This window comes from Calidris pugnax, unplaced genomic scaffold (assembly GCF_001431845.1).
Source record: "Calidris pugnax isolate Ruff unplaced genomic scaffold, ASM143184v1 scaffold270, whole genome shotgun sequence".
In the NCBI taxonomy this organism is placed as follows: domain Eukaryota; kingdom Metazoa; phylum Chordata; class Aves; order Charadriiformes; family Scolopacidae; genus Calidris; species Calidris pugnax.
Window position 1 is genome coordinate 1338964 of NW_015091277.1, and position 21529 is coordinate 1360492.

The window sequence follows — 21529 nt, forward strand, 5'->3', positions numbered from 1 at the left end:
AACCCTTCCTGTGGTCACTGGAAGAAGACTGGGGGAGTACCCTGGTGTGGGACAAACACTGAAAACCTTCACCTGCCTGTCTATCTCACTGGCCCAGGAGACCTGCGTGCTGCTGCCCACCACCAGCTGCAGGACGCTGGAGGAGAAGATTGCAATGACCCAGGTTCTGGAAATCATCCTGATTGAAATGGCTTTTGGTACATTTTGGAGGTCTGGTCCAACTCTGTACTAACCCAATTTCCCCTTACATCAGCTCTCTATCAGTGCTGCCCCCACAAGCTGACAGAGCAATCCCATAGCTCTTCATCAGGCTGAGTTTTGCCTGCAAGAGCTTTATCTGAGGCCACCATTTCACAGGGCTTCAGCAGGAGTCCCACTACTGACACAGCTGCTGACCCACTGCTGACACAGCAATCCCATAGCTCTTCATCAGGCCGAGTTTTGCCTGCAAGAACTTTATCTAAGGCCACCATTTCACAGGGCTTCAGCAGGAGTGTGGAGAGTTCTATTTCCTCTGCCTTCTCCCATCTATACAATTATCTAAAGGGAGTTGAAGAGAGGTGGGGGTCAGTCTCTTCTCCCAAGTAAGAAAAGTTGAAGAGAGGTAGGGGTCAGTCTCTTCTCCCAAGTAACAAGTGTTAGGACAAAACGTAATGGCCTCAAGTTGTACCATGGGAGGTTTAGGATGGATATCAGGAAAAATGAACGTAATGGCCTCAAGTTGCACCATTGGAGGTTTAGGATGGATATCAGGAAAAATGTCTTGACCAAAAGGGTTGTCAAGCATGGGAACAGGGTTCCTAGGGAAGTGGTGGAGTGACCATCCCTGGAGGTATTTTCCTAGGGAAGTGGTGGAGTGACCTTCCCTGGAGGTATTTAGAAGCCAGGCAGACATGGTGCTAAGGGACACGGTTTAGTGGAGGTTTTGGCAGTGTTAGGTTGATGGTTGGACTTGATCTGAAAGGTCCCTCCCAACCTACATGATTTGATGTTTCTATTCTTTTATTTAAACAGTTATTTTTAATACAAATGAGGTCAGTGATGGGAGTCACACCAGGACTTTGTGGTATGATTGAAGGGAAATTCAAGGACATGTGGCTACAACAGTAGAAAATCCCGAGCCCACCTTCACCAGAGATGTCCATGGACTTGCATCCAGCTGATGACCACTGCTACAGCATGTGAGTAGGTGGGTGAAGGAGGAGTAAGGGTTTCCCTGTGCATACCACCTTGCCAAGCCACGTTCTCAGTTGCATCAACAGAAGGGAGCAGATTGCCCTGATGTCTCCCATGCATTCAACAAAGGGACAAAGCCATTGCTGGTATGAGGACAGACAGTTGACCGCGTAGTGGAGCTGTCCCTGACCTCACCACTGAAGGACATGTCTGTACAATGCCAAGGTAAATAACCAGAGTGTCAGGGAAGGAGGACGTGCTGACGTTTTTGCATGAGGATGTCAGGACAAAGACAACATAGTTTCTCGAGTTCAAAGAGGGGTAATGCTGTGGAAGACTTACCATCAGCCCTGTTCCTGCCCTCACCTGGCTGCTGTCCCAACCCCCCAAGAAGCACTTTGATATTTTCCAGTGAGAAATGGGCTGTGGGGAGTGGTATTGCCCCCTCTCCACTTTAGTATACCCTCTCATGGGAAACTTTCCTTGCAGCTGTTTTGACACCCGTCCAAGCCGTGGCTACTCCATACCCTCCTTGGGTTCTTGTACATCTCCTCATACCTCCTGTGCTCGACTGTCCTGCTGCTCATTTGTGTATTTGGAAATCTTTTGGGGATCTGCCTCTAAATTACCAAATAAAGGAGTGAATACGTGAACAGGGAACTCCATAGAGGTCTCCTTATCTGCACCAAGAGCTGGAAAGTAAGCTGCAATGAAGGTAAATATACAAAGAACAAAGACTTTCAGGTGGAGGGATAGGTCTCCAAGGATCTTTATTGGCATTTGGTTTTAATTCACTGTTAAAAATACTGTATGAAATATGAACTCTATTCAGACAGTGCATATTGTGCATAAAAACATCTTCTACAGCTCTCAGCGGGTTTGCACAATTACACTAAAATTCACCCTATAACGTTAGTGGTAAAACCTCTGGCAAACCCATGGGAAGTTCTTGCTGATAGTGGTTTCTACAGTGTGTGCTTCACTATCCAAGAAATCCACCAAGTGACTTGTCCACAATTGTCTGGGAAGTCTGCTGGGGAGCTACAAAAATCACATTAGTTGCTTCCAGACCCCATCTTCCTCATTACAACATCCACAGACTAGTTTTAGGAGCAAAATAACAAGAAAAGAGCCTGATACAGTAATCACAGTTAGCATGGGAAGAAATCTCATGAGTAAGCCTAAACCTGTCTAAACAGAACAATGCCAGGAAAATATAAATATATTTTATGTCTCTCTAACAGCAAAGGTTATCACACTCAGGGATGAGTCCTTGGCCTCTTCCTGTTGAAATTAAGAGAAAAAAATACCACTGGTTTCAAAGAAAATTAAGAATTATCCTGGGATTACTAAAGTCATCAGTGATCAGAACTTTGCTTCTCTGCTACCCTTTCCCACAGATTTACTATTTTATTTTTTAAAATAAATTCAAAGAATGTTGTTTATTTTAGAAGACTACAGGCTGAAGAAAGAATCCAAAAACTGTGTGCAGAAGGGCAGATTGAAATCCCCTTGTTTAAATCATCTTCAACTGGAAAATTCAGGTTTTGGCTACCCAACATTTTCTTAAAATTGTTTCTTCTTGCATTAACAAAAATGCACACTCAAAAGATTATTTCTGAGTGGGTAATTGTGAAATGAAAGACTGAATGCTCCCAAACTCAAATATATATGTATCTTTACATATGCGTAGATATGAAAGGGAGAATATATGCATAGTGGTAGATTGAAGAGGTGTGGTGGGTTTTTCTCCCCTCATGCATTTATAAATGTTTAGTTTGATATATAGCAGAAATAGAAGGTCGTTGTCCCTCCTGCTCACTGTCACCAGCTAAATGGATCGATGGGAAGGGTTTCAGGGGGAAGTAGCTTCACAGACTTTCTGTTTTCTGCTCATGTGTACCTTCCTTTATATCCATTTTGCCTGTGTGCTGGGAATGACAAGTGTTTTGCAGAGGCCTAGGACATCTAGACAAGCCAACTGGCAGAGTTTCCAAACCCAGGGAAAAGGTCAGGGAGTCCAGCACCTCCTCTGAACCAGTGATGGTATCTATGTGGGAGGGAGGTTTATCCAACTTGACTCTGGTCATCTGTGATGTAGGTTTCTCCACCTGAGCAAGCACTTTTAGGACATGGTTCAACCATCTTAATGCAGATATCTGGGATGGCATCCATTTTCAGGTTAAGATGCCTCAACTTTATTTATCTCATTAAACTTACCTGTCTAGTACTACTTCAGATCTTGGGGTCTTTTCTCAAGTCACAGGCGACAGGACAAGAGGAAATGGCCTCAAGTTGCACCAGGGGAGGTTCAGGCTGGATAGTAGGAAAAATTTTTTCACTGAAAGGGTTATCAGGCATTGGAATGGGCTGCCCAGGGAGGTGGTTGAGGCACCATCCCTGGAGGTGTTCAAAAGAAGGGTTGATGTAGTGCTGGGAGGTATGGTTTAGTGATGATGCTCCTTGTTTGTTGTGTGGGTGTCTATTTTTGTCAGTTAGGTTGACGGTTGGACAAGATGATCTTTAAGGTCCCTTCCAACCTAGAAGATTCTGTGATTCTATGATTCTGTGATTCTGTCTGCTGGCTGGCCTCCAGCCAACATTGCAGTCCTGTGTCTTGTTTATCAGCTCTGTCTGGATGTTGTTGGTACTCTAGGGCATCCTGAATGACACTAAGCAACTGAATTGTATCACAGATATATCCATTTGGGTATCTCTGCATGCACCAGGCTCCCATTGCTTGAATGGAGACCGTGCCAATGGTCTGTGAAGTTTAGGGATGACTGTGCTAGCCAGTTGTAGGCACAGATTTTAGGCCCAGCTGAGTTGTGCCAGGGGAAGTTTAGATTGGATGCGAGGAAAAATCTCTTCACTGCAAGGGTTATTGAGCTTTGGAACAAGCTGCCCAGGGAAGTGGTGGAATCACCATCACTGGAGGTATTTAAAAGCTGGGCAGACATGGTGCTGAGGGACATGGGTTAATGGTGGACTTGGTAGTGTTAGGTTAACGGTTGGACTCCATGATCTTAAAGGTCCCTTCCAACCTAAATGACTCTATGATTAGGCTCCTTGGACTTTTTGACTTGATCTCCATTAGCTGCAATGGGACCTGAGACACCCATCACACACAGTTATCCACATGTAGGGGCCTAAGAATCACTCCTGGGAAGTGCCCGTTTCCCTTCTCTGACTGTTAGGGGACCTGTCGGGGTGACTGTCTCAGGCTGCACCTTACAGGTCTATGTTTAGCCAGATGATTCTCCTTTTGCACATCATCGTGAGTATTTCTCTTCATATGGAGGCCAGACTTGACTACACACTGGCCTTTCCAAGCAAAACCCATTGATGCAACTCTCGCTTGCATGGAAATACTGCACCAAGAGCAGAGGGAGAGACCATCTGCCCCCATAGAGGGGACGTGATTTCTGCCTGCCACAACTTGCAATTCTCTTTAGCCAAGACATGAGGTCAGTTTGATTGAACCCACACCACTACGTAACAGAACAGCACTGATCAATGCTTTTGATAGGGGAAAAGAATGGAAAATACATGAATTATACAGAAGTTGTTTGATTTTGAACTCATGTTTGCACAGACCAGTCCAGATAACTTCCCTTTCTGGAACTATATTGTGTTGTGTCAGAACTGCCTGGCCCATGTCTCTTCCGTAGGACTTTATTCCTGAATGAATTTGTAGAGGGTGAGCACAGAGGAGAAGGTGAAATCTTTCCTCAGCCCTGTTTGACAGCTCAGGTATCATAGGGCCAACTTCTCCCCCCTGGAAGATCAACTCTCATCGCTAAATAGGCAAAAGCTTCTTTCACAAAACCAGGTGTGACAGAGTAAAACCTTGTTATTTGAGAACATTAATGATTTTCCCTCCCATTTTAACTTTTCAGATGTCTATATTCCAAACCACTCTTACTTCTGAGAGTACACGTTTTATACTTATTATAGTGAATTAGTTGCAAAAATACTATCTTTTTTAACTTTGTAGAGTCTGGCTTGCCTCGTTTCATAAAAATATTTGCAATAACTAAAGAAGGTTTGGTGAGTGGTTGCTGACTATTATTTGTCATCTGATTGATAAAAATCTGCTCTGGTTGCTCTGATGAGAAGAGTTTAAACTGAGTTTGAGAAAGGTCTCCATGTTTTCAATGAGCACCTTCTGGTGGTCATATTGATTAAATTACCGTATCTGCTCTTCTCTTCAGCCCTGCAGAAGAGAAAATAATAATTCCCAGAAGTTTGTTAGAAGCCAGATGTTGAACAGGAGTGAAAAACCTGGAAGGAGAAGTGGCCAAGAAGGAGAAAATTATTTGACCTTGATGAAGTGTGTTCTGGAGAAGAGCCTACAAGCCAAATGCTGGCCCTTTGCAGAAAGGTATTCTTACCCGCTGGGAGGCTTACTTTGAAGACAAGTGCCTTTGAGACCACTTGGAGATTGGGAAGGAAAAAGATTAATGTGTTCTAGGCTTTGCACTGCTTAAGTGATGTACTTTTCATTCCCTCAGCTCCACTTTTGCAGGAAAGAAAATTCAAATCTTATGCGTATTACTCAGCTAAAGGAACTGCAGAATGTCATCCTCTGCCTCTCAGTTTTCCAATATCTTGGCATTCCATTTTCATCCTGCTTTGGGATGAAAAGCGTAAAATGTTTTAGATATGCTATATGTGTGTGTGTATAAAGCAAAACAAAATGTTCTTCCAGTTCAGATCTGGAATTGTGAAGATGACATATTTTGACATTTTGAGCAGAATCACATTTTGGCATTTGGAAACAAATATTGATTCATACCAAACTGTTTCATTTCAAAACTGTCATTTCAGTTTGAAAATAGCATTAAAATGGCATTTGCAGCTGAAATGTCAATTTAAAAGAGAATGTTTCAGGTTAAATTGACACACAGGAACAAAACATTTTGATTCAAAATTTCCCCTTGTGGGGGAGTAAAAAATATTTTTTCATTGTTGTCAAAATCATTTTCTTCTCAATTGCACTGATTTTCATGAAATCATAGTTTCCTACAACAACAAAAACCTATTTAATGCAAAACAGTTAAACCATTTTAGCACTTGGCATTATTGTTCAAATACAGGCCCAAGTGCAGCTGGACATGGTTGTGCTGCCGTGCAGACCTAGCTAAAATGTTTTCTGGGCTCATCCTTGTGACAGATGCTGATGGAGAGCTGGCACTACCATCACCATTCCCATCGCTTTCCTCCCCAGTGGATCCCTGCCAAAAATGCACACATACAACCCTGAGCTGGTACTTTCACAAGAGGTGATGGTCAGGATTCACCTTCTGGTACCCAGTTTCACAAGAGGTGATGGTCAGGATTCACCTGCCTGCTCAGGTTCACCCTCTGCAAGAGCAAAGAGGCTTCGTTAACTCTACTGGTTTTGGCTGGAATGGAATTAAATGGAGAGTGTGAGCTCCTCTGCTGGGTTGGCTTCAAGGTATACATCCTGATCTTACTAGTTCTTGTGCTGTACTCTTCTCAAATTTCATCCTCTTCAATACTTATTCCGGCCTCCTTCATGCTCCCCAGCTCTTTCAAGGTTGCTTTTGTCAGTGTCCTCTTTGTGCCCCTCAGGACAGATTTGAGTTTCTTGGTCAACACATCTGGCCAGTGGAAGCTGTAAAATGGAGAAGAGAGGAGGAGTTAGCAACCCTTGCTTGCTAAGGAATAGCTTTTCATTGTGCATCATTTTGTGTCAGACAAAGCAGAAACATGAGATGTTCTCAAAGCCATCAAGAAGCACCAGGCAAGGAGGGATGCTGGTTGAGAACCACAATGACATGGTGGTCCCAGTAGACCATACAACCGCTGGAGCCGTTGCATGGGTTAATGGGATACACAGAGCTTTCATCCAAGGATACCCATTTTACAAAAGCAAATTACATTTAAATAAAAAACAGGTGAGGGTTTCAGTTGCTCATGAAAAACATTCCTAAGTGCACATCACAAACCACATAAAGCCCCTAGCTGGTAATAACAGAGTTTCCCTGTTCATCAGTTGGGTTTCTCTGGGTTTGAGGTTATTCACTGCCACCAATGAGAAATCTGAAGGTCCAGCTGCTCTGACAGCCCCATGGTCTCACCAAGCCCCAGACAGGATGGGCAAAGAAGCAGGAAGCCCTGCCATTCATCTCAGATCCAGGTGTTGTTTCCCTGCCTTAGCCTGGCACTGTTCCTGGGAGAAGAAGCTCTGCTGAGTACTAGGAATTAACAGCTGGGCTAACGGAGAGGATACATCTAGATCCAGGCTACTAAACCAATGTGATGGGGCTGGAGAGTATCATTTGCTAAGTGTTCCTGATGCCCCGGTTCTACCATCTGAAAGGAGGTTGTAGAGAAGTGGGGATTGGTCTCTTCTCCCAAGTCACTGGTGATAGGATGAGAGGAAATGGTTTCAAGTTGCTCTGGGGGAGATTCAGATTGGATATTAGGAAAATTTTTTATACTGAAAGGGTTATTAAACATTGGAATGGACTGCCCAGGGAAGTGGTTGAGGCACCAGACCTGGGGGTATTCAAAAGACGGGTTGACATAGTGCTTGGAGGCATAGTTTAGTAATGTAGGGGGTTCTTTTGTATGGTTTTCTTTTTTTTTTTTTTTTTTTTTTTAATCAGAGTTAGGTTGATGGTTGGACTAGATGATCTTAAAGGTCCCTTCCAACCTAGACAATTCTGTGATTCTATCTGTCAGTAGGCACAGTCTTATCATAATGTACTGGGGGTTTCAGACACAGACTTGCAGAAAGCCAGGAGCAGAGTGAATGGATGGGCTTTAGGTAGGTCTCAACTCTGCAGCTGTCCTGTGCTGCATAAAGCACCACATAACATCAAATTTACCACATATAATAGAAGAAAATATCATTCCAGCTGTTGTAAACTAAAAAGAATGAAATTCTAACCCATACTAATAACACCATTGTGATTATATAGATATTAAAAAGAACTTGTTGAGAGATCATTGTGTATATACGAATATATATGGCTTTAAATTGTATACATCATTGTTGTGTACAATGAACCAGCAATTACTTTAGAACAGAAATATATGTAAAACTGACTTCATGAAACAGGGGTCCCAAGAGCGTGAGGTCTTGAAATGAGGGGAAAAAATGTTATTAGGCACAAGGACCAGTTACACTAATGACCAATTATTAATATAGAATTGTTAAGCAGCCTAATGAAACTGCCTTTCATAACAGCACAGCATGAGCTGTCCTTAAAGTATTTATTAGATATCTATAAAGTATATACATATACTTTAAGGTATGTATAAGTCTATAACAAAGTCAACTAATAACACTGGCACCAGGACCAGGCATGCAGGGTTGACCACTCAGACACCTTGTAGTGTAACACCACATATCTAATTCTTTTTTGTTATCATTCAAGGCAATTTTATTTTATTATTTGATCTAAGGTTCTGCAGATGGTGTTTGATGGTCTGGTTATGCGTGCTTGAGGACTGGCTATTAAATCTGGATACAACAGAAGTAGTTGCCAGGACCTCCAAACTCAGCACACATCATGGTCTCTGCACTCTCATACTCAGTGGGAAACCAAGAACAACCAAGGACCAAAACCAGAAAAGAGATCTAAAGGCAAACTGCTGAGTTTTAAGAAATCCCTCAAATGTATCAACCCTTACCAACCCAATGTGATTTAGGATTCAGTGGGGAATCTGCCATGAAAATTCATTCATTGCGCTTTATGAGAAAGAGCTGATGCCCTTGTCAAAGATGATCCCAAAGGATTTACAACTACTAAGGAAATAAGGAAAAGAAATGTCTTTTTTTTTTTTTTTTTTAAGGCCTCTCTGGGGTTGGACAAAGAAGATATCCTTTCCAGTGTGTTGCTGGAAGATGTCCCTGCATAGCAAGAGAGAAGAAGTAGCTGATGCAGAGCAGAAGAAATGGAGAAGAGAAGAAAGATAAGATGGGGAAAAAAAATCAATAGTAATGAGTGTTTGGTTACTGCAGTTCTGGTCTTAATCTTTGAAGAGATCATGCAGGCTAGATCATCTGAAATTATACCTGCAATGGGGCTGAAGGTGTAAGCTGTAATTGTATGGGTTTCTGTGTAGGTGTGGGTTTCACCTTTGAGGATAGAGAGAACCTTATCAAAAACCCTGTCCTGAGAGAACTTTCAGACCCTTACTGCTGATCAGCCACAACTGGCTTGCCCAGAAAGACGCAATGATTTGGGTGCTTACTGTATTTCCTGAACGAGAAAGAACCCTGAGGGGTCTCCTATCACTAAACGTGGGAGGAGAGGTCAGAATAGAGGAAGAGGCAAAGTCTTGAGGTAAAAAAATAAAGGAGAGAAAATAACTTTAAAAATTGAGCCTCGATACTTTTAGGTGATCCCAGACTGATCCTTTGTCCATGCAGGACACACTACCCATATACTTATGTATCTAAAGGTCAGCAAAGAGCAATAAAGGTGGCACTACAGTTTGTACACCATGGATCCCTCTGTAAACACCCCTTTGAACTCCACAATGAACTCCGACTGACTTGCTTGGAGTCTGAGTCTCACCTCTAAAGTGGGATCAATCTAGGGATGATGGGGAGTCATTAACCTCTCTGCGTGACAGTTCTCTGCCGGGCCTTGAAGGAAAGAGAGAAATCCCTTTCTCCATATCAGAAGCATCGTAAGATGCTTGGAGTGGGATTCAGCTGCCTGAGGATACTGACTAGCAGTATTTGAGATGCTATGGTTTATTGTAGCTGCTGTTTCATCTGCCAGCCTTGCATAAATGTCACAGACAGCCATGGTGCTCTGGGCTAAATCCCACTCACATGGGTGTACTGGTCGGTCCATGTTAAGATCCCATATCCTACTGCAGGAGAAAGCAGAAGAAGGATCACTAGTGGTTATCTCCAGGTTACTGGAGGTGCACTTCATTGTTCCTCATGTTTTGTTGCACTTTTTTATCAAGATCTGCCCAGAACCATGACCTGTCTTCAAAAACAGGTGTCCACCAAGGAAAAGAGAGTCCACAGTCACTCTTTCAGGGTTAAAGGATTTGTTTTCTGAGCATAGGGAGCGGAGTTTTGACCTTCCTCTAGACTCCAGGCCAGAAGAACGCTCCAAAAGACCTGAGATGGGGATCCCTGTCTTACCACAGCAAGGACTCTGGGAAACTCTTAATGGGACTGTAAACTGGGTGAATGGACTATAGATTAGTACATCTGAGATCCTTGTACAACATCCCTTTATTGCTATCAAGGAAAAACAAGCTTATTGATGGCATGATCCCTTTCCTCATAAATGTCTAAGATAGATTAGCTGGAAACATCACTAAGCCACCAAGCAGGCACATGGGAACAAGTGGCAGCTGAGGACATAATTGCCTTCATTGAAAGCTTCATGCACGCAAGAAGGATTGAACTAGGACTGCTGAAAAGCTCCAGGTATAAATGCCTTATTGATTTTTCTGCTGTTTCCCATGAATTGAGCCAAGTGGGCTAATGAGGACCTTCTGTTCTCCATAATGCACTGCTAATCAGCCTTGCTTCAGTGCAGAAGTTTAATTCTGTGGATGATATATGTGCTAAATATTTTACTATCAGCATACGTGCAGTTTTAATCAAGCAGAGCTAACCCAAGTGAGAGATCCTCTTTGTCTCTGGCCTTAGAGAGGTAGCTTATGCTCATAGGTGTAGATCAGCAGGGCCTATGTGCCTTGGAGCTTATATTTAGCAGTGAGTGTTCACATATGGTAGTGCTTATGATGATCTCTGCACAGTATGTCCCATATTTACATCTTTTTTTAAATGAGGAATTTCTGCCCAGCTCCTAGAATAGGGAGAGCCTCAGACAAAAAATTTAAAAATCTCTTAAGGGAGATAAAGCAGCCTAGTCACACCCCCTGAATCTTTAAAAGCTGTGGCTGGGAAAGAGTAGCACAGCCAAAAGTGCTCTGCTGGGTTTTTTTCCTTGTGAGAAAATTGGATGTAGTTTTACTCTTTAGAGTAATCTGTCAGCTTGATATAGGCTGGTTTGTAACCAGGCTATACCTAGGCACCTTTTTCTAAGAAAGTAGAAATTATGTTAGTTCAGAAGCACTGAATAGAAGCATTATGGCTGTTTTCAGACCTATTATTAGAAAAAAAAAAGCCCAACCATGCAGCATTTTCACAGGACATCAGACCTTCTAAGTGCACATGTGGGTGTGCATGCTGGTATGCCAGATTTGCTCTGGTGGCACCTATTTTATCAGGCACCTCAGGTCATGCTGTTATACTCCATGGAGCTTCTGAATTCCAATTAAATCCTCCTAAATCCACATTTATTCCTTGTACCAGTAGGTACCGTAGTGTGGAATAACAGAGTTGCACCCTGTTTCATGTCATGAGGTAGGGAATTACGCTGGGCAGGAGACACACATTACAGGAAAGCAACGATGAGCAATTTGGATTCTCCCAGGCTTGAACTCCAGCTTTATCTCTGTGTTTACCATGGACTGGGCTCTTCCTGGCACAGTGCACATTGACATCCAGTGGATTGATAATACACTGCAGGTAAACACAGTATTACTGTGTTTTCTCTCAGGAATTAATGTGATAACAGGTCATGAATTTGTCAGGAAATCACCCAACGACGCTACTACTATCTCCAGCCAGCTTTGCTGCTCTTCCAAGCATCTTGAATGAGACACTTTAAAAGTATAATAGGTATTTTTGACCACAAAAGGGAAAAAAAAAAAAAAAAAAAAAGAGGCAGGACACTAAAACCAGCAAAAGTGCAGACAAATAACACATAAGCAGACACTAAACAGCGGAGCTACGTTGGGACTGTCCTACAGCTACTACCTCAGATCTAGGCCTTTTTGCCAAGGAGTTTTGCAGCTTTCCTCCTTTTGAACTCTGCAATTTCTTCCGGGGGTAACCCATGAGCTCTACACCTGCAGTGAACATGTAGGCCATTAGAGAAAGAACCAGTTCAGTTTCATCTGCAATAAAGAACAGACCGTAACGGAGACCGAGTGAAAGACAAGTGTCTTCTGGTGCAAAAAAGGGGAAAAAAACCCCAACATTGGGCCTGGTTTTGATTTTATTTGTTCCCCTCTTGTATCACTTCAGCTTGACTTATTGCAAAGGGTGAGATTAGTTCATTTAATTTTAGGTGTCCCAAAGTTAGGTGCCTGCTCTGAGACAGGCATCTTTTGTCATCTGTATCGCCCGGCACTTCCAGAGGACACTTGGCACTTCTTAGATCCTTCTCCCAGGATGAGATGAATGACTTCACTGATTGAGGAGCACAAACCAGATATCTATCATGGCTGTATCCAGAATCTATTATACAAGATGAATCCTGGGAGAATTATTCCATTATTCATCTGATCCTCCCCCTCATTCATCAAAGGGAAGAGCAGAACAAAACTGCTGCAAAGATTTTGCCTTCCGTTAGTCCAGTTGCCAGTCCTCAGTGCCTTCTGCTCTTCCAGGAGTGTTGCTTTCAGAAACTCTCAGCTCTCAAATGTGTGGGCACATTTCCAAATGGAAATCCTATTTTATTGCCCCTAGAGACAGTCAGTTTTCCCTGAAAGCTTAGCACAAATTTAACAGCCTTTCCCGAGGGAGATCAGAGTCAAGTTTCAGCTCTTTTGCCAATTCTGTCCCACAAATGGAAACGTCCAGCCAAGCTGTTCTTCCATTCCTTATCTAAATCCTCAGCTCTGGAAACATCTTTCAGTTTTACAGAAGCATTGATCCATGTTTATAAACCCACCCATGAGTGCTGGAGCCTTTAGGGCTGGGTCCCAAAGACAGGGAAGCCAGGAGGATACAATCCTGATGACCTGAATGAGGAATGGCTTCTTCTGGGAAGCTACAACTCAGGTGGGATTTATCTCTCTGAAAGTTAGCTATCTGCTATCTCTCTGAAAGTTAGCTATCTGCAACAGAGGTGTCTCCATCTAAGCCAAATATTTTGTACTCTATTCTGAGCCAGTGGTGGGAAGTAGGCACTGCTGGACCACAGTGTGAGTTTATCTCGAAGTAGATGTCCTCTGTGGGGCAGCAGGACCTGCATCTAGAAGGTCCTGTTTCTTTGCACTGACTCTAGACGGTGTGTAAGATGACCAGCTCAGGTGGAAGTGTCTATGCTAGAGGTAAATAACTTTTAATAAGATGAAATCCTAGCAAAATTCAGCCACACATGGGTAAGCATGAGGGGCAGGACTTCATCCACAGGGGAGCGGAGGAGGTCATTGCCTGTTTCTGCACAATAGTGAAGCAGGTTGTGACCCCCAGAAGGAGAAGACGTGACCAGTGTATTTGAGGATCAAATGCAATGTCAGGTTGCCTGACCTCCACCTCCAAACACTGCTCACACAACTGTCAAATAAACCTTTGATAATGACTTGTCTTTCATCCACAGCATGAATAACAAGAAGAAAGACCCAGGGTAAACAGCACTGACCCATCTCTCTGGCTTTAAACTAAAAGAGGGAAGACTTAGGCTAGATATAAGGAAGAAATCTTTTGCAATGAGAGTGGTGAGACACTGGCCCAGGTTGCCCAAACAGGTGTCCCACCCCTGGAAACGTTCCAGGCCAGGGCTGGATGGGGCTTTGAACAACCTGATCTAGTTGAAGATGTCCCAATTCATGGCAGGGGGGTTGGACTAGATGGCCTTCAAAGATCCCTTCCAACCCAAACTGTTCTGTGATCCTATGATCTCCTGAACTCACTAATGTCTGAGCAGCTGGAGAAGCTGATCCATCCCAACCGCTTGCAAAACCCCTCTGTCTGAAGTCAGCTGTTATTTTTCCAAGCTCCTCTCTTCCCACCCCCTTGTTTCCAAAGCCAGCAGGAGAAAATCTGTAAGGTCCTGCACCCCAGCTCTCTGGACTGTTAAGGAATTTGCCTTCTGTTTTCTGAACGTGGTGTGTCACAATGATTTTTTTATGAGCATTTAAAACACAACCCCTTGACTTGAACCTTAGGCAGCCAGAACAGCTTCTAGTTCCCAGTGACAAGAGGCAAAGTCTTATACTGATACACAGAGCATCTTTTTGAGTTGCCCACGCTATGCCCTTTGGTAAGAACAACTGCAACTTAAATTGCTTTAAGACCTGGGTCCTACGGATGCAGGCACAGTCTTCTCTTCTTTCCTTTCTCCCTGTTTCGCATAAACCCATGTGCTGGAGCAATGAATACCCTGTTGCGAGGCACAGGTACCCTGGGTAGCCTATTACATCTCAGCCCTTTAAATTGCTTTAAGACCTGGGTCCTACGGATGCAGGCACAGTCTTCTCTTCTTTCCTTTCTCCCTGTTTCGCATAAACCCATGTGCTGGAGCAATGAATACCCTGTTGCGAGGCACAGGTACCCTGGGTAGCCTATTACATCTCAGCCCTGTGGACCTGCTCCAACCACCCCTGGAGCCCTTTCATTGACTGCTTCCCACACCTATGTCTTTAAACCAGTCAGGATTTTCTCTGGGGTTACTTGTTTCTGAGGTGATTTACTTTATTTTAACCCACGTTTCATCGTACTCCATTTTTTCTTACTGTAAATGGCTGCAGGTGGTTTACTTTATTGTAACCCACTTTCATTGTACTCCATTTTTTCTTACTGTAAATGGCTGGTAGCTTTGTAGAAGCAGTTGGCTGGGGAGCAGAGGAGGCAAAAAGCAGCTCTGAGATGGTACTATTCCCTATTGTCCCTCAACACTGTCACTCATAAAAGAGTGTTTGGGCTGCTATGTAACAGGAAAGCCTGTTTAGATGGCATGAAGGAGAGCAGTGTACCCTGATGGGAGAGAGATCTCACTTGGCCAGCCCACTCAGGGGGTGCACCACAATAAAAATGTTCCTTGATTCAAGCTGGCTCCTGTTCAGACAGCTCAGATCACTCATCACCAGGCTTCCCTCTGCTTCTTTTTTCAAGGGATCCAGGGAGAAACACCCTCAAATGAACTTCTGCAGCCAGGACCTATCATAGACAGCATCTCCTGCTGCCGAGGTGCTGCTCTCTGTCCCTCTGCAAAAACATCCTTCAAAGGGACCTTCTCCTCCCACTTTATCTCCCAGTCTGCCTGGGTGAGACAGGAGAAACTATTGGGCACATCCAGGCACGTCTGGGCACACCTCAGCTGTGCCTGAGGCCATACCTGGAAGCCAGAATATGATCCACAAAGCCAGCCAGATCCTGAGCACAGTTCCAGAACTACCTTTCCCTAAATCCATGGAAATATCCATGGAAGAAAGGGCAACACATTGAATCCCATCTTCCAGCCAAACAATGCCATTGCCTGACTTTCTGAACACTGCATTTAGGGTTTCTTGCTTTGGGCAGTCATTCTTTAATTTAATATTCCAGACAATTCCCTCAGAAACCTCAGCTTGCTCAAAAAGAGCTTGTTTAAATACATCAGCTAGAACAAGAGCATTCCAAGCCAGAGAGCCTTGTTCAAAGGGAGATAAGCCACCGGCTTTCATTCCTTTTCTCCCCTCAATCAGCTTTCAGAGAAAAATTCTTCTTTCTCACCTGCATTATACCATAGCCATGACCAGAATATTTCTTTTTCTTCATTTTGCTGCTGTGTTAAGAGTTCAGAAATAATTTGAGAAGAAAGCACTGACTGTGAAGCAAAAAGCATCTGTCCTGACGTTGGGTGATCAAGCCTATGAGCCAGAGGATGCTTTGATTTCCCCAAATAACTCTTGTTACATGTTATATAAAGTTTATTTATGAAATGTTGTGGTGCTGTTGTATAATTCCAGCTATGTAAGGACAGCAAAAGTTTTTCACTGCTGTTTGCTTCACAAATTTTTCTTATTTCTATTCTTTCATCTGGTGTTGGGAGATGGAATCTATGAGCATCCTTCACTGCTTCTCACCAATTTCATCTTCCAACAAGGATCTCAGTAATTCCTCGAGGGCTGGTCTTCATGCATGTGAGGATGAGAGAGCCCCAAAACTTCCTCCTAACCCATGTCTGCATCTTCAGTTTTCAGTGATTTCTCAAGTCAGGTTATACTAATGGTTGTGGGTGGTGGTGGGCTGGATGCTCTATCAGCCCATCTGGACTTAAGACCCACTGTATGATTTCATACAAGAGAAGGGATCTGGGTTTAATGACAAAAATCCAAAACTCTCATATGTTCTTTCCCTGGGCTCTGGGTGAAAACCCCTTAAGAGGACCCACAATCTGTATCTTTCTTCACTGAATTGTATTCTTTCTTTTTTTTTTTTCCCCCTTCTGGTTAACTTTCTTAGCTAATTTAAAATAGAGTTAGAAAGGGAAAGTTTCTAGATATAACTGCCTCCAGGGATAGAGGACTCCTGCTGCTTGAAAACACCATATTCAGTAGCAGAGCAAAGGATTTCTGAAACAGGATGGTAAAAGTTGGAAAGTCAGAAGACTGAGTATGTCACTCATCTCCTTGGAATTGCAAATGAACATGATCCAGCTCTTGGGTTGATTTGTTTTCTGAATTTCTTTAGCTATTCATTTTTTCCTAGTGCTAGATATTTTTTCAGTGCTTTGCCAAATGCATCTGTGATTTTGCATTGTATCTTTTCCGTTGTTTTGGACAAGAGGAGCGCTCCACCGGCGCTGATACATCGCAGGATGCCAACTTCCAACATCCCATATTTATAAACTAGCAGGTTTGTGCTTTTTCCATGGCTGCTCTTCAGCCCTAAAGCTAGTCTCCTGGTGCATCCCCAAAAAAGCTCACAGCTTTCCTTTAAACCTATCTGACTGTGATATTTCAAAAAAAATCTATCCTAGAGGTAGGTTGTTGCTCGACTGCTCAATATGCTCAAAATATCATCATTTTGTTCATCATTTTGCTATATCATCATCACACCTTCTCTATGTCCACCCCAATCTGCTATTATTTCTTGTGGCAGCACAAAGCTTTTGCAGAAAGCTTTTTTCTTCCATGGCTATTGCACAATGGAGCCCCAACCCACAAGATTCTGAGATACAGCGATACAAATCCTAGCAAGCTGCGAGGAAGAAGGAGAAATAATATTCATTACAAGGCAGACATATGCCAGGGAATGCGTAGAAATTTGCCTTGGAACAAGGAAAGGACTAAGGAGCCTATTGAACTGCTGCCCTATTCTACAAGATGAAAAGTTAACCTAAAGCTCTCACATAAAGCAGGAAAAAATGAGATTTGACCAGGCCTAGAAAGAAGAAGGCTATCCTTCAAAAAGGAAAATTCTCAGGGGCAGGAGCCAGGACTGCAATTTGGACATTAAATTTGCACTTTCCCTGTGTCCTGGGACTACAACTGAACTTCCACCTTATTCCATAAAAAGAGCTTGTGAAGGGGTTTCTTACTTGATTTTCAGTAAGCTTTTTGCTTCTGAAATCAAATATACAGACCCCAAGCAGCTTGACCTTAGGATAATTCTAAGAATGGCCTTTTAGTTCATTTGGTTTTATGCATGGTTGGAAGAAAGTAGGGGTGGTAAGAAGCGTATTTGGTCTTTAATTGAACTACGTTTCTTCCTAATTAAATGTTTTTCTATCTTGTGTGAGCTATGTCACCCACAGCACTTGGATTTTACAAGTGAAGCGCTTTTATCTGAACATCCTTACACAACCCTGAGATACAAATCCTAGCAAGCTGCGAGGAAGAAGGAGAAATAATATTCATTACAAGGCAGACATATGCCAGGGAATGCGTAGAAATTTGCCTTGGAACAAGGAAAGGACTAAGGAGCCTATTGAACTGCTGCCCTATTCTACAAGATGAAAAGTTAACCTAAAGCTCTCACATAAAGCAGGAAAAAATGAGATTTGACCAGGCCTAGAAAGAAGAAGGCTATCCTTCAAAAAGGAAAATTCTCAGGGGCAGGAGCCAGGACTGCAATTTGGACATTAAATTTGCACTTTCCCTGTGTCCTGGGACTACAACTGAACTTCCACCTTATTCCATAAAAAGAGCTTGTGAAGGGGTTTCTTACTTGATTTTCAGTAAGCTTTTTGCTTCTGAGATCAGATATACAGACCCCAAGCAGCTTGGCCTTAGGATAATTTTAAGAATTTCCTTTTAGTTGATTTGGTTTTATGCACGATTGGAAGAAAGTAGGGGTGGTAAGAAGTGTATTTGGTCTTTAACTGAACTACGTTTCTTCTTAATTAATTTTTTTTGTATCTTGTGTGAGCTGTGTCACCCACAGCACTTGGATTTTACAAGTGAAGCGCTTTTATCTGAACATCCTTACACAACTCTAAAGGTATGAAAACCTGGTACACAGTGGAAATCAATGAGAATGTTCCAACCAATGCTTCCAATAAGTCTGTAATTGGGATTAAACAGAGAGGTTGGTGAATATCAATTGAATTCCAGTTACGGAGGTGAAATGATTGTTCCTTTGTTAGTCATTTGGCAGTGGATTGAGGTATATTACTAGACAATCAGATGTATTCTCTCAGCAATTTCAGCCAGAGGGGTTGTTATCACAGTATTTTACTGGACCATTAGTATTACTCCAATCACATAACTAAATATTCTTCCCTATTTTTAAGTTTACTGAAGTTTGGCTTCTAACCTCCTTATAAACTCAGCTTTGGAAGGTCAAGGACCCTTATCCAGGTCTCAGGTGCCAAGACTACTGCGAGCACAGTAGGATAATGAAGCTTGATTTGTCCCTAGACATCTGTGAACAGCTCTATGAGCTACTTGATCATAGATAGATCTGCTCATGACTGCCTACCAGAGCCGGAAAATTGCCTTCTCGTGTCAAGAAATCCTGCCAAAGACTATGCTTATGGCTTCAATTGTCTGATGGGTTTTATGTCATGGGAAATAATAGAAAGCTAGTGTTTTATTTTGATGTTAGCTGCTGTCTTTTTCACAAGCCTCTGCAGTGCAGGCCTGGATTACTCCGTATCTCAAGGGCCATGACATGCTATGGCAGTAAGAAGCATTAACAGACCATGAGTGAAACTAAGCTCATCGAGTTGTCCAGGTCCATGTGAGTCCCAGGAGATAACTCATGATGTCAAACACAGATCTAGAGATTTTAATGAAGATGAAATAATTTTTCTTAGGGTTACTTCGAACCCACTATTCACACAGAACTTCCACCTCTAGGAGATGACCCTTAAACCCATGGCCCAGAGGTTTCCATTTCCACACTATGGACCAAGTATGAGACCAAGGAGAATTTATTAACCTACTCTTAATAAGTACCACTTGTCAGCAAGACCTCCACAACTGCCCATCTGTAGATGTTTAGGCCACCCAACTCACAAAATAAAAAGTGAGCTAGAAGCAAATGTTCATGGACCTCGTGGAAAGGAAAAACAGAAATAGAGAATGAGTTGCTTCAGGACAGGATGTAAAAGACAAATAGAAGAGGAATTTATTCAGTATCTCCTGCTGCAGCTCAAAAGCCTACAGAGGAGGAAATCCCCATGGAAGTGTATGAGGCAGTGACTTGAAAACAGCTTATTGGCCAAAAAGAGAGAAAAACTTTCAACCTCTCACAAACTGGTACAAAACCGAATCATCAAGATAAGGCTGGAAAAACAGGATCTAACATCAGATACCTATCTGCCTATGCATGAGGCAGTTCTCCAAATATTTGCTTTGCTCTAACACCCAGTTACTTCTTCCTGCCATTTGACAGTTGACTTCTACTGGATATAGCTTTCATTTTGACCCCTCACTAGGACAGATTCAGTTTCCTATAACTTTTTTTTCCCTCCGATTATTTCACAATCATTCGACTGCTGCTTCATGATCTATGGGGACAGAAATACTGCAAAAGAATGGTGAAGATCAGGGGCATGGGACAAGAGCAGAAGATCCCCTCCCTCTCTGCAGTGCTAATGGTGGATTCTTCTGAGGTTAGACAAGAATGCTCAAGATCCCCTGATCCTGGGTACATAGGAACATTTTTTGCCTCCTCTTTCTTTTCTGGACCTGAAGTATTTTCTGTCATTTACAATCCATGTTTAGAAACAGTTTGGGCCTGCATAAGTCTGATTTTGGCACATGTGACCAGAGGACAGGCACTTTGAGGATTAGGGAAAGAAACTCAACAGTCAACAGAGGCCTAACACATGACTTTTAGAAGATAAAACCAGGTTGAGAAGAACCTACTCTCAAGGTAGAAGTCTCGGTGCTTCCTTGGTTGCAGGGGGAAGTCAGAGACAAAGTAAAACCAGACTCTGTTTGCTGTCAGATATCTGTCTCTGAACTAGTCCTCTTTACAGTCAATAAAACAGGCATCTTGCAAGGGAGATTCATCATCTAATACAGACATCCAAGCAGGCCAGTCGAATCAGTCCCCTGAGCATGAATCTCCCTTTGTTGGCTATAAAGAGAGTCAAGGTTGACTGGCTTTAATGTGGGTGACTATGCTGTTCTTGTCAAACAAGTCCCGACCACAACATCCTTTCCAGGCAAACAGCGTGTGACAGCTGAACAGGGAGTACTCCGTTTGCAAAGTCAGGCATTGCAAAGCTACAAAGTGGCTTAATGAATTTCAATCTTTGCTCATCAACGCTTGCATGACAGCAACATCATTAAGTCTTTAACTACATAATGTTTTTTACATGTTTTTTACATCTTTTTACAACACAAAGTCTCCTTAGTGTTCTGTTTGGATGAACAGGGAAGAAACATGTTTTGGTGGTGAATGAAGCTGGTGTTTTCTGCAGGAGCACGATGGGAGGAGAGAGAAATCTGAGTGTTACTCATATGCCAACAACACCAGAGTTATGAAAATGTCCCTACCTGTGTGTCTCCCATACACACACAGGGTATGAAGGAGGCTCAGGAAGGAACCCCCTGGTACTCCATCTCCAAGAGACTATAGGGGGGAAGCAGCAAGTTTCCCTACTGCTTCTTGGGAACTGTGATTAAGGAGAGGAGCTGAAGAAATGGTGTCACTTCTGAATCCCAGTACTATGCCTGAAAATGTAAGTCACCTAAAGAAAATGATGCAGACTTTGCAAACGGGTACCATGGAAAGACAGCTACTCATCCTGGGAACTACAGCAAAGACCTTTTAGTGAATGTATTGAACAGTGATGAAGTTACACTTACCCTGGCTTTATTTCAGGAGGTTTAGGTAAGGGCTTCAGAAAGCCTTTTTTCCCAACTAGCCAATATGTGTCTTCTACTCCTTTACCCTAAAATAAAAACAAAAATTCAGATAAATAGCAGCTTTCTGACCACCCTCTTCTTAATATGCAACATCCTCACTGGGTTTCTGAGGGCTTCATATATATCCAGAGATAGAGCGTGGCTGGAAATCTTGGGTTCTCCTTCACAGTGGTTCAACAATGATTTGAATTTCCCTATCCTAAAATAGGACATCTTGTTCAAACTGTCACCTACAAAT

General features: G+C 42.8%; 1 protein-coding gene across 1 annotated transcript in view; it reads right to left on the bottom strand.

Annotated features, from left to right (window-relative positions):
• Nucleotides 1-6678: 6678 nt before the first annotated feature.
• Nucleotides 6679-21529, bottom strand: part of GUCY2F (guanylate cyclase 2F, retinal) — a 64505-nt gene continuing 49654 nt past the window's right edge. Inside the window, exons 18-19 of the mRNA XM_014960608.1 lie at nt 21232-21317; nt 6679-6817 (exon numbers count right to left, since the gene is read on the bottom strand). Coding sequence (XP_014816094.1) covers nt 6679-6817; nt 21232-21317 — 225 coding nt within the window. The remainder of the gene's footprint in view (nt 6818-21231; nt 21318-21529) is intronic.